General features: G+C 42.1%; 1 protein-coding gene across 1 annotated transcript; it reads right to left on the reverse strand.

Annotated features, from left to right (window-relative positions):
* Positions 1–5,943: 5,943 nt before the first annotated feature.
* On the reverse strand, positions 5,944–8,226 carry adrb1 (adrenoceptor beta 1). The gene has a single exon (XM_030399158.1). The coding sequence runs from the start codon at positions 8,081–8,083 to the stop codon at positions 6,893–6,895; it is 1,191 nt and encodes a 396-aa protein (XP_030255018.1). The 5' UTR covers positions 8,084–8,226; the 3' UTR covers positions 5,944–6,892.
* Between the last annotated feature and the right edge of the window lie 7,473 nt (positions 8,227–15,699).

Below are 15,699 nucleotides of genomic sequence, written 5' to 3' on the forward strand. Positions count from 1 at the left end.
TCTGCTGGCTTGTTAAGTTTTTGTTATCAATTGACAAGGTTAGGGTAGCTGCTAACTCGGAGGTTGTTGTTTTTGCTTCGTCTACATCCCGGCGGTATCTTCTCATCAGTCCCTCAGAAACAAATGTCTGAACTGCTCCTTTAACGACACCACCACTGTCATCTTGAGCGCAAAATCTCGAGAGAGATCAGATGCTGAATCACCAGCCCATTAGGATTTAATGAAAGGTCAAGACTCGAGGGGTTGGCACCCTCGTGTACAATATGGAGAGAAACTGGCAGATCTGACTGTGCCAAAGGTTTTTTTCTAATTCTGAGTAAGGACACCAGTGAGACGGAGAGAACGCTGACTATCAGGGTTAAAAAAGAAAGAAAAGTGGTGAATTTAGAGTGCGGCGTACCCGCGTGAGACAGGCCCGTCAGCAGATTGCTCCACTTCAAGGCTGTTTGGGCTTGCTTTCCCACACAGTCACGTCCTCAATCACTGTCGAATTTTACAACGTGCGTCAAGATAGTCATCCCCCTTTAAGATGCCAAGACATCAATCCATATTGTCATCAGTTAATGTGAAACACAGCTCAGTCCTCAGGCAAAGATTTCTTTGCTTTATCAAGGCGTATTGTTTCCTAAAGGGAGTCAAGTGGTCACGAGTGCACTGTGCTCTGTTTCTACTTTCACATATCCGTCGGTTTGTATTGCGGGAGCCGAATGCAAATGCCCGAAAATGACCGACCACATTCGCCCCGGTCCTTACATGAATGCCGAGGCGCGGCAGATGGAGTAAGCTAAGCGCCAAGTTCACATGGGATTTCGAGCAGATGGACACACGAAGCGGTGGCACCTGCTTTCTGGCAGTTCACCTCGACACTGGCAGTGTGATTTAGAGTGGAAAGAATCACAGGGGAATTTACGTATATCTGACAGGATTATTCGCCGTTTAATTACCATCGGAAGTTTTTATCTGGGTGTAGCCAGCGACAGGGTCCGCAAAAAGTTCACGCTTGTCATTTTCTATCCATTCAAGATTAGGATTCTAGATGTTTGTTTACGTATTAGCTAAAATTCCCTCCTAAACAGTATATTAGATAGCTTGGTTTTGAAGTGGGAGACTTCGCATTGCAAGAAGTAGTAGTTTCACAGTAAAGGCTGAAAAGTTGTGACATACTTACATTTCAGTTTGCTTTTCTTTCTTTCTTTTGTCCGTGACTTTCAAGTCTCTTTTTGTGCAACGGAAAAAATGGCGGACATCTCTCTCATATTGGCAGGAAATGAAATATTTCAAAGGTGCAGAATCAGAATGATTGAATTTAGACTCCAAACAAACACCAAAGTTACCGCTAGCTGCTGCTAACTGTAGCTGCTAGTCGGCTGTCTATCTATCGAGTAAGCCCAGACTTGGAGCTCGGAGTGGTGGGGGAGTGTTAGCGTTAACGCCACTAGCCGCTAGCCGCTAGCTCAGGAGCCTTGGGCCGCCGGGGCTAGCTGGTTAGCATGCTAACTTCAGATGATGTCTCTGGAACACAAAGTCTTTGAAATGTCAGTAAATAACGTCCCCCCAGGACACTGTTCGAAGCTAGAAAGATGGCAGGGTCCAGTATGAAATTGTGTTGTCCTTTAAGCTCAGTTTGTTTTTTTCAGTCATGGAAATGAGGATCTTTCTCTTCTGTTTCAAATTTCTTCCCCAAAACTACACGTGCACCTCTTTAAAGCAGGTCTGTGCAGATCTGATAAAGGTTGTGGGCCTAATCATTGAGCAATCAGCAGCAATTATCTCCAGGTGTTGACATTTTCTGTTTCTTAGAAATGACTTTTGTTTTTCTCACTCTCTACCACGGAACCAAACTCCCTACCAATCCACCTCCTGCCGAAAGTGAAGAAGCATTTCACAATATCATGTTTCATAATTGTGTTTCCTTTGTATGTCTGCTGCATAAGCCCAATCACTCACCACTGATGTTCCCCGTTTTGTCCTTGGCCACCGACCAACTTGTTTTTTCTTTGTGCATCACTTTAACAGTAGCATTTGGGGAACGAGAGGATTGTTAACGCTCACTCCTCATAGTCTGCACGTTTTTAATTTTCCTCGACAATCATGATGTTTGTGTCCGTCCTTCATCAGGCACAGATGGCGGTGGGAGGAGGCTGGCAGGGACAATATTCATGATCAGGGCGACAGCAGGTTCAGGCTTTGTAATAACTGAATGGACCCTCACACCTGTTGCTGCCCGAGAGGATCTGAAAGAAGTCCAGATGCTCCTTCAAAGTGACGGTGCAGCGTGGATGTGGCACTTCGGGATGTCATGAAGAATGTCTGACTTCATCCTGCGGTGAAACCACGTCTCAAAAATTTATCTGAAGTATTAAAAAGATTCATTTTGAAGTGCAAGGACTGCAACTAATGATTAATTTCACTGGCATTCATCTGCTGACTTTAGTAGCAACTTCAGGCAAGAAATAGTCGGGCACATAATCCTCGATAAAACTTGATTTTTTTTGCTTGTTAAGCAAAGGAGATAAAAGTGTTCGTCAGGTTTAGAGGTGCACTAGTATACGGAGGACTGTAGCTGCTAAAATTAGTCAAGTAAATCAGTAAATAAATGAATCAATCAATACATAAATGTCATTAAATACCAAAAATAAATCTGAAAGCAAATGTCAGCACGAATAAACCTATAAAATGTGACATAAATAGATATTTTTACCTTTTAATTGCATTTATATTTGTATCGTTTGTGTCATTTATTTATTAATTTACTCCTTGTTGGTTGGTTTGTTTTTATTTATTTATTAAAAATAAAGTAATTTATGTATTTATTCCTGTATTCTATTTCTTTTGCATTTTGCACACATACCTAAATAAATCAGTAAATTTAATCATGAATAAATGTAAGAGGAAAACAGATGGCTTAGAAAAAAGCGGAAATTAAATAGCGAATCAAATTCAAACTAAAATGTCAATTGTGCACTTAATGACATATTTACTTAATTACTGAACCATTCATTTATTTCTCTATTTATTTTGAATTTGGGCAGTTTCAGTCCTCCATACTAGACACATGCAGATTGTACACTGTACAGAGCCGGGCGACCCGTTCTCTCCTGGTTCCAGACTCCAGACTAAGCTAATATAAATTGATCTTGCAAAATGTCTTCTTGTTACTTAAATTATGGATATGAAGAAGTTTTAGCATTACATATAATAAGCCTACAGTTAACAGAACGTAAAAAAGTGGTATTCTGCATCACGGTGTGCCCTGTAACGGTTAAATTAATGTTCTGTTGACTTGATTGTCGGATACTTTGGCGAAACGCTATAAATGGATTGATATCAGCGTGACCTCCGTTACCCGCCGAGGTCACGCTGATATCGATCCATCTACTTTCGACCCGGAGCCGCCAAAATGTCAAATAACACACTGGCAATTTGAAACAATTATTCATTAAAGCCGCTGATTAGCTTTCTCCATCTGTGAACCCACAGCTAATCTGCCCAAACACAAACTTCCTGCCAAACAAACAATGCTTAATAATGACGTGGGTCTCTGCCAGGAGGCCATCAATGATTCTGGCTGCGCTGCTGTTGTTATCTCCCCCCCACCAAAAAAAGAAAAAAGCTGGGTCTCATTCACACACATTAGTTTAGCCAATCATATCTAAACAGTTATAACAGCTGAGCTCGGTCTCATTCAGGTTTTTTTTTTTTCTGGTCTAATTGAAATGTGCGGCCGGCTGCCCCCTCTGGGAGAGCATCGTTAGCCGACAACATCGTGCTAATGCATTTTAAAGACATCCAGCTTCAGGGCTAATTAATATTCGCCAAATTTTCTGCCGTAAGAGGCGCTTCATAACACCAGCTGTCGTGATGTTTTCCATAGGCGACAAGCAAACAGCAAAGTTTAAAGTTAGGGAAAAAACATTTGGATTTTGGACCATTTTCAACAGAGTAAATGATGATAAACAAGAAGACACACGTCCTGACATAAGTAAGTGTGAAGCCAGAGGATGTTTTTGACGAGGTGCCATGTCATTTCAACATCTGTAGACTTGACACCACTGGATGTTTTCAAGGAGACCTCTGGACCACATCAGTCATGTTTTCGTCGACTAAAACTTGTACTTTATGTCAAACGTGATCTTTTCCTGACCCTTCCCAAGTGTTTTCCGTTCCTAACCCTAAGATCATAAACATGGGGTCGTCCCAACATGACATAGACAGTTGAACCCAGAGAAACGTAAAGTTGCAACAGGTTTGAACAAATTCCTGGTTTGCAGAAATGCACATTCCTGACATTTATTCTTGCAATTGTGCTGCGTTTGAAGACTTTGTACTTTTTGTCTAGTTTAAAAACCCTGATGAGGTCACAGTGATGTCATCAGGGTTATCTCGCCTTGCTCTTGGGGCTTTCTTTTGAGTATCTCAACACAAGGCCTGCGCTACACACTGGAGGCAGGAGGTTTAGGAGGCAGGGAGGGTCTAATGGAAGACATGAGCAGGTTGCATTATGGGAAATGTAGGTTGCAGTGTTTTTGGAGGACGAGCCTTGCCTCTTACCAGTCTCCCAAGGATAGATTATTTCTAAAATTCATTGTGGCGTCGCTCTGACAACAACAGTTACTTCCGGATAGACAACTGGCAGTTCACTTGGCACTGAAATTGGCCAAATTGTTTATTTCTGTTGTCGTTTTCAGCCAGAACTCTAAAGATGTATAATCAAATGCAGTGTTCTGACCTGTGTGGCGTTTTCTACTGTGCTTTTCTTTGAGCACTGTGTTGCTTTTGCTAGTGTCTTTGATATCAAATCAAGCTGTTATTTTCTTTAGTCTTGTGGCTCGACAAGCAAATTATATGTCCAGCCTAACATTAATGGACATAAAAGGTGCAATACGTAAGAATTGGCCACCTTGAATCCACACTTGACCGTAACTACTGTTAGCTTGTTAGCTCAGTTAGCCATGCAGCTAGCTGGACTACCAAGGGAGTGTTAAGAGGTTTTCATGCCCGGGGCTAGCTGGTTAGCATGCTAACTTTAGTAGATATCTCCTCAACACAGTACGCAGACGTCTTTGACGTGACGTCAACACGGTTGTTCCTGCACATTCTGCAGATAAATTTAGCAAGTTTTGGAAATTCTTACATGTTACACCTTCAATATTGAGATGAAAGCAATTTAGATGAATGGGAGATACACACTTTAAAATAGCATGACTGTAAAAAAGGCAGTTAAGTCGTACGTAAGCTAGTGCGTTTGGTTTTACAAGGAAGAGTGATTCTAAATTGTTGGAATTGCACTTTTTAACTTAAATGCATTGGCTTCAAATCAAAATGCAACTTGAACCATGTAAAACACATCACAGTGGACTAAAAGGTGCTTGCGGACTACGAACGTGCAAGAAATGTATTCCTCTAACAGTCCAATTCAGTTACAATGTGAAAGTGCAACTCATCTTTAACATTTTCACAATATGATCTAAAAACATATTCAACTTTATCCCAGTCCATCCTCGAGACAGCTGTTTCGGCGTCTGCCTAAAACAATGCAGATGTGCTGTAGCCTATGCATGAATCAGTGCACAGCTGAGACTAAAGTAGGTCAACCATGTAAACACTTAACACAAAAGCAGATAGAAAAAAAAAACCCAACTGTGCCTGAGTGTACATGAACTCCTTTGTTTAAAAAAAAAAGAAAATAGATTTCATGGCTCATCTCTCCACGGAGGCCCGAATCAGATTCCCAGTTGCTCCCAGCAGTCCCAGCAAGAGCAGGAGTCACACAGAGACACACCAGCTGGGAAAGAGTGGAGCCAAAAAAACCACTGTTCACCTCTGCAGATGGAACACATTTGGAACTATCTGTGAATGAAACGGTGGAAAAGCGTTTGGATAGGTTCTTTTTTGTTTTAATGTCAGTGAGCCTCGAATCTTTAAATAAGAAAGAAACAGTAATTAATTAACAATAGAACTTCCTTTTTATTTCACAGGAGTCAAAACACCACCTCACAACAGCATGTAAAGCTCAGGGGAGAGGGGACAGAGAGAGAGAGAGAGAGAGAGAGAGAGGGAGAGAGAGAGAGAGAGAGAGAGACTCGAATTCCTCACTTCGGCACTGAACACCACATTCTGCCGTTATGTACAAAGTGCGCGGGAATCAGGCACCACGGTCCACTCTCTCATGGTTGGAAAAAGACAGCGCGGAATAAATACACCTATCTCACATTAAAATGTTTAATATAAACAAATACCTGTCGTACAAATTGCACTTGTTGATGGCTGTGAGGTAAAAAAAATAAAATAAATAATAATAATAAGGAGAAGAACGCATGACAGGGAGCACTACAGGACTTACAGTACAGTCACTCCGACGAATGGCTCGCTCGTGTCCATCTTAAGAACAGAGGTGTGACCCATAACGACCCCGGGGGTTGAATTATAGGAAAACCCCACTTTCCACTTAACACGTTATGCCCCCCTAATACTGAAAAGCTATTCATTAAAATAAGAAATTACACGAACCGAGGGAGCGTGCGTGTGCGCCCCGTCGCTGAATCCTGTTTTTACGCACGCCACTGGGATTTATCAGATCCACTAAAAATGCATTTCTAGGGTCGATGCCATGACGCATAAATGATCCTCGGCACTAAAGCGTCATGGAGAGATTTTGCGCGCGTTGGAAATCATCTGCCATCACGGCTCTTTCAAAAAAAAAAAAAAAATATGGCTTTCAAAATACAAGTCAGGTGATTTACGCAGATATTTAAAAGAAAAAGAACGAAAGGAAAATGGACCCACTCGTGCCTCTTTTTGCGCAAACCTCTCTTGTTATGTCACCATCACCGTCTTTGTTTTTTGTAATCCACCTCAATAATAATAATAAAAAAAGTTTCATGTCTTCCCCTCACAGCTGGGATTCGGAGTGAGACAGCTTCGCGGTCCCCACCAGGCTGCTGTCGCTGTTGTCCAAGCCGGCGCAATCCGACCACATCCCCAGCGTGCCGGGCTCCAGCGCGGACACGAACCCGCCGGAGCACCGCGACAGGTCGCAGGAGCTGATGTGCAGCCGGCGGTCGGCTTGCCTCGGGCAGCACAGCAGCCTCTTGAAAGCCTTCCTGAAGTCCGGGCTCCGGCAGTAAATGATGGGGTTGAACGCTGAGTTCACGTACCCGAGCCAGTTCAGGAACACGAAGAGGTCCTTGTCCACCACCTCTGCGCTGAACACCCGCACCACGTTGACTATAAAGAAAGGCAGCCAGCACAGGGTGAACGTCCCCATGATGATGCCCAGCGTCTTGAGCGCCTTCTGCTCCCTGAGCGCCAGGATTTTGGACGGCCTCTTCTTGCACTTGGAGGTCAGTCCGGTTAAGGTGTTGTGAAACCTGCCCTCGCACTTGTCGATCTTCCTCAGCTGCTTTTTTGCCTCCCTGTACACGCGGGCGTAAACAAATATCATGACCAGAAGAGGAATGTAGAAAGATATGATGGATGAGGAGATGGCATATGCCCTGTTGGTGACAAAGTCGCAACATTCGGGGTCGTCGTAGCACTCCGTGTCCACGCTGTCCCGGGACCAGTGCATCAGGATGGGCAGGAAGGACACGAGCGCAGATATGGCCCACACCACGCACACCACCGCCTTGGCCCGAGCTTTGGTTAACAGGCTTTGGTAGCGGAAAGGCGAGGTGATGGCCACGTACCTGTCTATGGCGATGACGCACAGGGTCTCGATGCTGGCGGTGACGCACAGGACATCCACGGAGATCCAGAACTCGCAGAAAAAGGAGCCGTACTGCCACGAGCCGCGCACCTCCAGCGCGGCGCCGAACGGCACCACCAGCAGCCCCATGATGAGGTCCGCGCTCGCCAGAGACACAATGAACACGTTGGTGAGCGTCTGCAGCCTCTGCGTCTTGGCTATGGCCACGATGACCAGGATGTTCCCGAACACGATGCACAGGACGATCAGAGCCATCACCAGGCTCATGCCCGCCATCCACTGCTCGGACGCGGCGGAGTCCGGTGCGTCCGACGCGCCGCTGCCGGCGGAGCCATTCTGGAGGTTCACCAGCGAGGTTGCGCCGCCGTCCCCCATGACGGGCTGCTGCGCTGAGTGCGGGACCAGCTTGAGCTCATCAAGGCAGCGCGAGGCAGCCTGTCCAGTCTGCCGCACGAGCCACAGCTCCACTCTCGACGCGCGCCAGATCCATCTGGAGCTCCTCTCTTTCTCTCTCTCTCTCCTCCAGCCTGCAAGAGCTGCGGCACCGGCCGGCGGTGACATCACTGCTCCCCCGGACCAATCAGCTGCCGTTCAGCGGACACACTGTCCCAAGAATGAAGTGGAGTAAACAACACCTGAACCTCACAAATTATGCAATCAGTCTCAGTTTGTCATCAGTTGTCCTTTAAGGCACATGAACAGCACTTAATTATTCTAGTGTTGTTTAAGCTGTTACACTGTGACATACATACTGCAAATGATCAATTATTGACAATTATTATTATTATTATTATTATTATTATTTCAATATTAGTGAATATTATCTACACTGTAGTTATTGTGCAATATGAGGCACATGTCTTTACATATTTCTATTTCTAGTAGCATTTCCTTTGACATATTTCTTATTCGTACATACTCTCATTTCTTATCTATTCCTTATTCTATATTGTTCTATGAAACTTTACAATAAGGAGCAGACAAGTCTAAATAATTAACAGGTATTGAGTGGGGAATGACTCAGGAACTACTTGATGATTAAAGAGTTTCCTCAAGTAATCCCTCAATAAATGTTTTTCCACAACTATTTACTACATGATGATTAGTTACTGGAAAACAGACTGGGAGATTCTATATTAATAAAATCATTAGGTACTGCGTAGTACATTAATATCTGTGTATCAACGTATTGACCACTTTCTTGATGAGTTGCTCCCGACAACTACGAACCAATCGCTGAGTAGCACAACCTAGAAACAACTCATTAGTTACTAATTACTAAATCAAGTGTTACTCTTTATATGTACCTCTAAGTAGTGTTACATAAGTTACCAAGTAGACTCATTAATTGCTAATGACTTTATCATTAATTATTCTTTTTGAGTGCCTTCAAGTAGTGAAACAGTACTGAGTAGTAACTCTCCTTAATTACTCATTACTTAACTATTATTTGGCTCTTTTGTGCTACCTCATGTAAAGTGATGCTTAATACTACTCAGTATAATGTTTTACTTGAAGTGCACAAAAAGAGTAACTAATGATTAAGTAAGTAGTAATCAATGAGCTGTTACTACTTTGTGCCACAAAGCGATTGCTTCATAGTTAATCAGGAAAAACTGAAGCAAATATTAAGTCAATTCACAGTTATTATCATCATTACCCAGTGATTGATTATTACGGCGTCTCCATGTCTATTATCTTGTAGCTCTTCATTATCTTTCACACAGTCCTGAACTCAGAGTTCTTTATGCATTACTCAGTAACGATTCATTAACTATCAAGTAATTCCTGATTCATTCCTCACTCATTCCTGAGTAACTAGTCAAATGTTTGTGTACCTTACTGTAAAGTGTTTTCTTCTAATTTCCCTATACTGCGACTTTTCTTTTCTAGAAGGAGCGACAGTAACGTAACCCAAATCCGCCTTCAGGAAAAAAATAAATTAAAAATAAGATAAAAACAAGTAGTTCTGAGTCTGATTCAGAGGAGGTCTCATCGATAAGTCGCTCTCTAACTACATCCTACCTGAAACGTTATGTTATCCATCAAATAATTAGCTGATCTTTGGAAACATGAGAAGCCAAATATGGAATTCCAAAATCCACTACGGCGTTCTGAACTACCGGGATTCCCCTGTTTTCATCACTTGCCATCACAAACAAGGTTTGTGTTCCCACTAGTCTATTTTATATTTTTATCACAAAGAATACATTCCATGACCATGAGGTCAGGCCCAACCACAGATCTGCTCTTTGCTTCACAGCAGCTGTATTACATTAAACTCCTTAAGTCTTAAGATAACTATAAAACACATTTTGACCAGCTGCCAAACTTTTCATTTCTATATGCTACAGTTGTCAGGTCAGTTCCAGTTCAATAAAATATATGTAAGACATAAATCAAGATCATGAATTTGGAGTTAGCAGTTGGAGGTTTCTGTGCTTTCTAAACAAACGTTTTATATTTGTTAAGACTTTTTTTTCTTCTCGATCCTACAGTTATATGTTTGAGCTTTAATGAGCAGAGCTCGACAGTAGAAGGCTGTTTTTTATATACATCGCTGAAGCTCAAAATTTTCCCTGTCCTCTTCGAAAATTAATTTGGAGAGGCGTTCCTACGAGCATGACACCTGTTCTCCAGAAAACCTAGGGAATTAACAAAATGACTCTGGAGTTTCCCCACAAAAATCATGTGAAAGCATATAAGAGAACTGTTATGCCTTAAAACATGCATGGAAGAGCTTTCAAAGCTCGCTAAGCGTCCTTTCCAACCATTCTGATTTTCACAATGAGTCTCTCGTCTTCATTGCCCTTTTGGTGTTTCCCCCTGATATTTCTCCCGATTCATGGCACATTTTCCTTTATTTTCCTAACCTGTTTCTTGCACAATACAGCATGCTTAAACGTACAGCTATCGTGTCCACCTGCACAACAACAGCAGAGAGAAGTGGAAAGTTCTAAGAGAAAGAAAATGCCTGCACAATTTGCACATCGGTTGTTCTGTCGAGCAGTTTGTGCCAGAGACTCATGCCCGGGAGGATAATGATCCCGTATTCTTTCCTGAGAATTAATTGTAAAATTAAAATAATTCACCACAAAACTGCTATTTTCATTATTTAAAAGTCAAACTCAGATTTTTCCAGGGGGAGGACACATAGACCCCATCTTTGTTTGTGAAATCCTCCATATCGTTTAGCATTTCAAGGTTGGCAAGCGTGTCTCTAAGTTGTTTATTTTGTCTGTTTTCTGTCCCTACTCCCAAATGTCCCCTCTGGTGCATCTGATCTTATCTTAAACTGGACAAAGTAGCCAGGAAGGGCTGAGGAACATCACGCCTGAGCTGGCTGACGGACTGGCCTCACGCACAGCCCAGTTCAAACAAAGACAAGGATACTACTATATTAGTAAGGAAGACCTGAAAGACTAAGAAACAAGTGGAGCCACAACCTCTCAGCGAAACCACACAAGAATGGAAAATGATGCCCAACTGACAGCAGCCTATCTGTAAACATTCCCCCCGACAGCTGAAAGGCAAAGACATTCAAACCAGAATCCAAGGTCAGACATCTTGATGAACAGTTAAGTGAGAGCATCTGCGCCCGGCCTTGTGACACACACAGCGCTCACTAAGAGATGGATGACAGTAACTGCGCTCCCTGTTTTTCCTGTGTGCTGATTAGCATGCCTGTTCGTGAACCTGACGACCCGGCACCAGAGGCTGTGACACGACTTGACCCAGCGTAACATAGCTCATTTCTGCGTGTCAACATCACTACATGTCTTTGTGCACCTCAGGCACTCGCAGTCAACTACATGTCGGGAGGGGCGGCAGGCTTTTCTTACAGACATGCGAGGAGGCTGTAATAACAATGTCTCGTACCTTCCAATGAAGCAACAGTTTTGTTTTTGAATACAATACGAACCCGGGAGTCTGTCAGTGTCCGGCTCTATTTCAGCAGTTGTGAGTTAAAGGATAAGTTCACCCAAAGTTTGATATTCAGGCGTTCTCTACTCTCAAACCGGTCCACAAAACTTTACTGGAGTTTCACAGCAAAACAGCATTGCAACATTCTCCTGAACAACTGTAGTAGATCAGCACATGGTTTAAAACATAAATAAGCAACTGAAAAAAAAATACTTTATTTATACCCAAAATCTTCACTTTAGCTGTTTAGTTGAAAGTGTTGGCGTCTGAAGTGTGTGTAGATAACTCAATGGTTGCTGTTTTTTGCTGCTTTATATGCATGGATTCATGCACACAAGGCAGTTTCTAAGTTGCGTACCACTCTATACTAAAGGAATCGTTGAGTAAAGCTTTAATGATCTGCAACATCATTATCCTGACCATCTTTTGGGTTGCCAGGTTGTGAAAATACTCCCCTCGATTCATCGGACTGTATGATCGCTCACTTCATCAGAGGAGACTGCAGCTGATGTGGACCAGAATCCATACACACAAACAGCATAACAACAAGTAGAAAGGATCTCAATATCGATAGTGAGAATCGGAAATGGTTTCAGTAGTTCACAGTGCCATGTTGGATTTTGGATTTCCATATTTGTGTGCTCATGTTTCCAAAGATCAGCTAATATTCTGAAACACATTCACCGCTGTAGTGCCAACGTAGCCCCACGTCCTCCAGAAGTAAATTAACTTAGATGCTGTTGTGCTAAACACACAGTTCACAAGCCCTGTTCTATTTTTCTTTTAGTTAAAAATCGAAAATTATATGCCCTCAATGTTGTGGCAAATTTTCCCGTTAGTATCGAATATCACTATTTGTCAAGGTATTGTATCGAAGCTATCAATGTCTTTCAACTGTTCTATAAAGCATTAAGTAAATTACTCATCATCCATTAATTAAACCATTAGTTAAAATGTTCGTAAAGGCTCATTAGACAGTGTCGTGCTTAGTTGGTTCATATAGATGAAATATAAATTGTTCTAACTCATGTCCAGGACTGTAGCTATGAGCTATGGATAAAACTGAAGCAACCTGGCACCGTACACTACACTGTACTATTTAAAGACCTCACACAAGGTGGGTATAAAAGGGCGGATTTCAGTAGGCTGTGTATTTGGATTAAAGCTGCATCGAAAAATGAATGAATCTGTCATTTAAAAGATAGTAATCTCTGATTCCAGCTCCTTAAATGTAAATGTTTTCTGGTTTCTTTACTCCTCTTTGACAGTAAACCAAGCATCTCTGTGAACAAACAAGACCAAACAACTAATCGATCAATCAGGAAAACAATCAACAGTGAAATGTTTCGTAAGTGGCATTTCTAATCCGGAGGTTGCATACAGTACATATGTAAATTTGACCACTTATAGGCCAAGAAAACGTAGATGAAGTGTGCAAAACTTTTTCTTTTATATGATTTATGCGCTGATACACGTGCCTCACTGTAGACAGCACTTGGTGAGTAAGGCTGACTAAAGATAGAATACACAGAGAAACAACAAAAGCAGCAATTCACCTTCACAATTTTTATCTAATAGTTTGGCAAATGCTTTTACTTTATGTAGACTTTATTTTGGGGGTTTTGGTAAAAACAGAGGCCAGTGGTTACGCTTTCAAGGGGATCTTCTGGGTAGAAAGAAGTTAGAAACAGCTCACAGTGAGCAACAAGGACATTGTGTTGCTATTGAATTTCTAAAACATATTTTTTAAGTGCTGTGATTAAATTCCTTTAACCTTCATCCTCCTGTAGCAGTGGCATAAATCTAGACAAATAAAACCAAAGCGTATGAACAGATTCCACAAGAGGTAGGTGATTAACCCAGCTTATTGTTGTAATTTGGGTGGACTGACCTTTTCACTGTAGATTTTGATATATTTGAAGTGGAGCAAATATATATTTTGAAAAGCTCTTCTCTTAGAAACATTGCTGGACCTTGTCACTTTGGGGGCTACATTTATAACACATGCACCTCTTCACTGTAATTCAACTTTTTCATATTTTCACACAATCGCTCCCTCACTTTCACAAAAACAAGCTGAGCGAAGTGCTCTCGACTGCCGAACAGCAGCTACCTCCCACATATCTTCTCACCGGGCGTTGCGAGGGAAGTAGAGCAGGTTCAACTTGACTTCGCTGCTTGACCTGTTGTGTTAATGCCGGCGTCAAGTCGGAGTTCAAAGGTGATAGATTTGAGCTTGAGCTTCTTAGCAGAGGAGAATTTTCAGCTGCTGAAACCTCCCTGTCCTGCCTTTTTGAGCTAGCATTCTCCCTGCACAGTCACACAGGCTGGGAATATAATACTATGTTATCTCTTGCACAGATACGATCTTAATGGAGCCCACTCAGCTGGCATGACGAGTGAAGAAATGTTTCTGCAAATAAAAGTGTGCAAAAACTGTGATTTTTTCCCCTCCACTAAACCTTCGTATGGTTTAAAGTTTTAACAAAACATCCTGCCAACACAATTCCATAACTCACATCAGCAATTGATTTAAAGAGGTCAGAAACAATTAACCAGTGTCAGATTCGTACATCATATGAGTGTCATAAGAGGAGTCCTTGAGAAAGCTTCTAAAAGCCTTTTCTGTGCCACTGAAAGGAGCTGTGTGCCCATGGAGAGTCTTATCTGATCAGATACAGAATCCTCATGGCTTAGTTGAGGGATTTGCCTACTTTTAAATGAATATTAATATTATAACACCACAGGAGGAAGAGGAGGTGGTACCACCACACTCCTCATGACTCCCCTATCCTGTGCAAGTCTAGTATTTCATCCTTGTGAGTGCGTTAGTGTACTCCCTGTGATGTTTTTGTCTTGTATTGAGACTGTGTGTGTGTGTGTTTGTGTGTGGTTGTGCGCGTGTATGGCCTCTGGCAGCAGAGTAGCAGCCAGAATCGCACGAGGTTAATGATGCTGTCAGAACGACAGCGAGGGGAGAAGCTGAGGTTGGGCAGAGGAATTGGGAGAGAGGAGGCAGGGGAGGGAAGGAGGCGATTTCCATTTGTTTTTTTTTAAAAACTGTACATAATGAGTCCAACAGTTTTAAAGGAGTGAGTTGCCAGACAAGTGGACTGCTTTTCCAAGAACCTGGCATCTACGTTACCCACGATGCAACTGAGTGACACCATTGGAGGTGATTTATCAGATCACAGGCAGCTTCCTCTGGAGCCACAGTAGTACTACCCAAGACCTGTAAATGGACTAAACCCTTTAATTGACTAAATTCCTGCGTAAAGTGTCACCTTACATATTTAAAGAGCATGTTTATCTCATAAACTGGCATATACAGCGATTTACATGACCTTTTTAAAAATTAATTATTTTAATGTATCTTGTTCGAGATCGAGAAAACGTGTTGGGCAAAATTGAAACGTGTGGCGGGCGGACTCTGGCTAGTGTTGCTCTATAGTAACTTCCTTGGTTGACAATGACTGATGTTGTTATTTACAATGTTTTGGCCCCAGTGCCCTCTCAGGTCATTCTGCTGTGTCTCATGTCATTCATGTAACCTCATTTCTTCTGCTTAATAATCATTGTTGTAACACTTAGATAATCATTGTTCTGTGTTATGCAAGCTCTACAGTATCTTCTGGTGTTTATTCTCTATGTACAAAAGTTGCTCAACATATAGATAACCTCGAGCCCATTATAAGCATGACTCAACCATAATTGGCTTGCAATGTTGTGCCCCTCTTTAAAGATGAAAATAAGATTCCACTTTCACTTTATAATTGAAAAGAATGCTGAAAAAGCATTCCTCTTCGTAACAACGGACATTTGTTATCAGTTGCTCAGTGCATGCTATTTATTGATAAACTAATGTTAAGAGCATCTTTATAAACATTAGATTTATAAATTCCTTAGTTAGCATGAACACAATAGTTGTTGTTTGTTAGACACATATAACTGTTAATTCATGTTTATAACAATATTATCTAATATCAATTAATGTACACTCATTGTTAAGAGTTAGGGTTAGGGTCCAGGGATGCCAGAGCCCGACATGCAGTGTTCTGGCACTTCAG

Source organism: Sparus aurata, chromosome 20 (genome assembly GCF_900880675.1).
Source record: "Sparus aurata chromosome 20, fSpaAur1.1, whole genome shotgun sequence".
NCBI classification, from domain to species: domain Eukaryota; kingdom Metazoa; phylum Chordata; class Actinopteri; order Spariformes; family Sparidae; genus Sparus; species Sparus aurata.

Bases quoted from the DNA above. Each gene is read 5' to 3' on its own strand.
- adrb1 (XM_030399158.1), bottom strand. From the start codon at position 8,083: ATGGGGGACGGCGGCGCAACCTCGCTGGTGAACCTCCAGAATGGCTCC.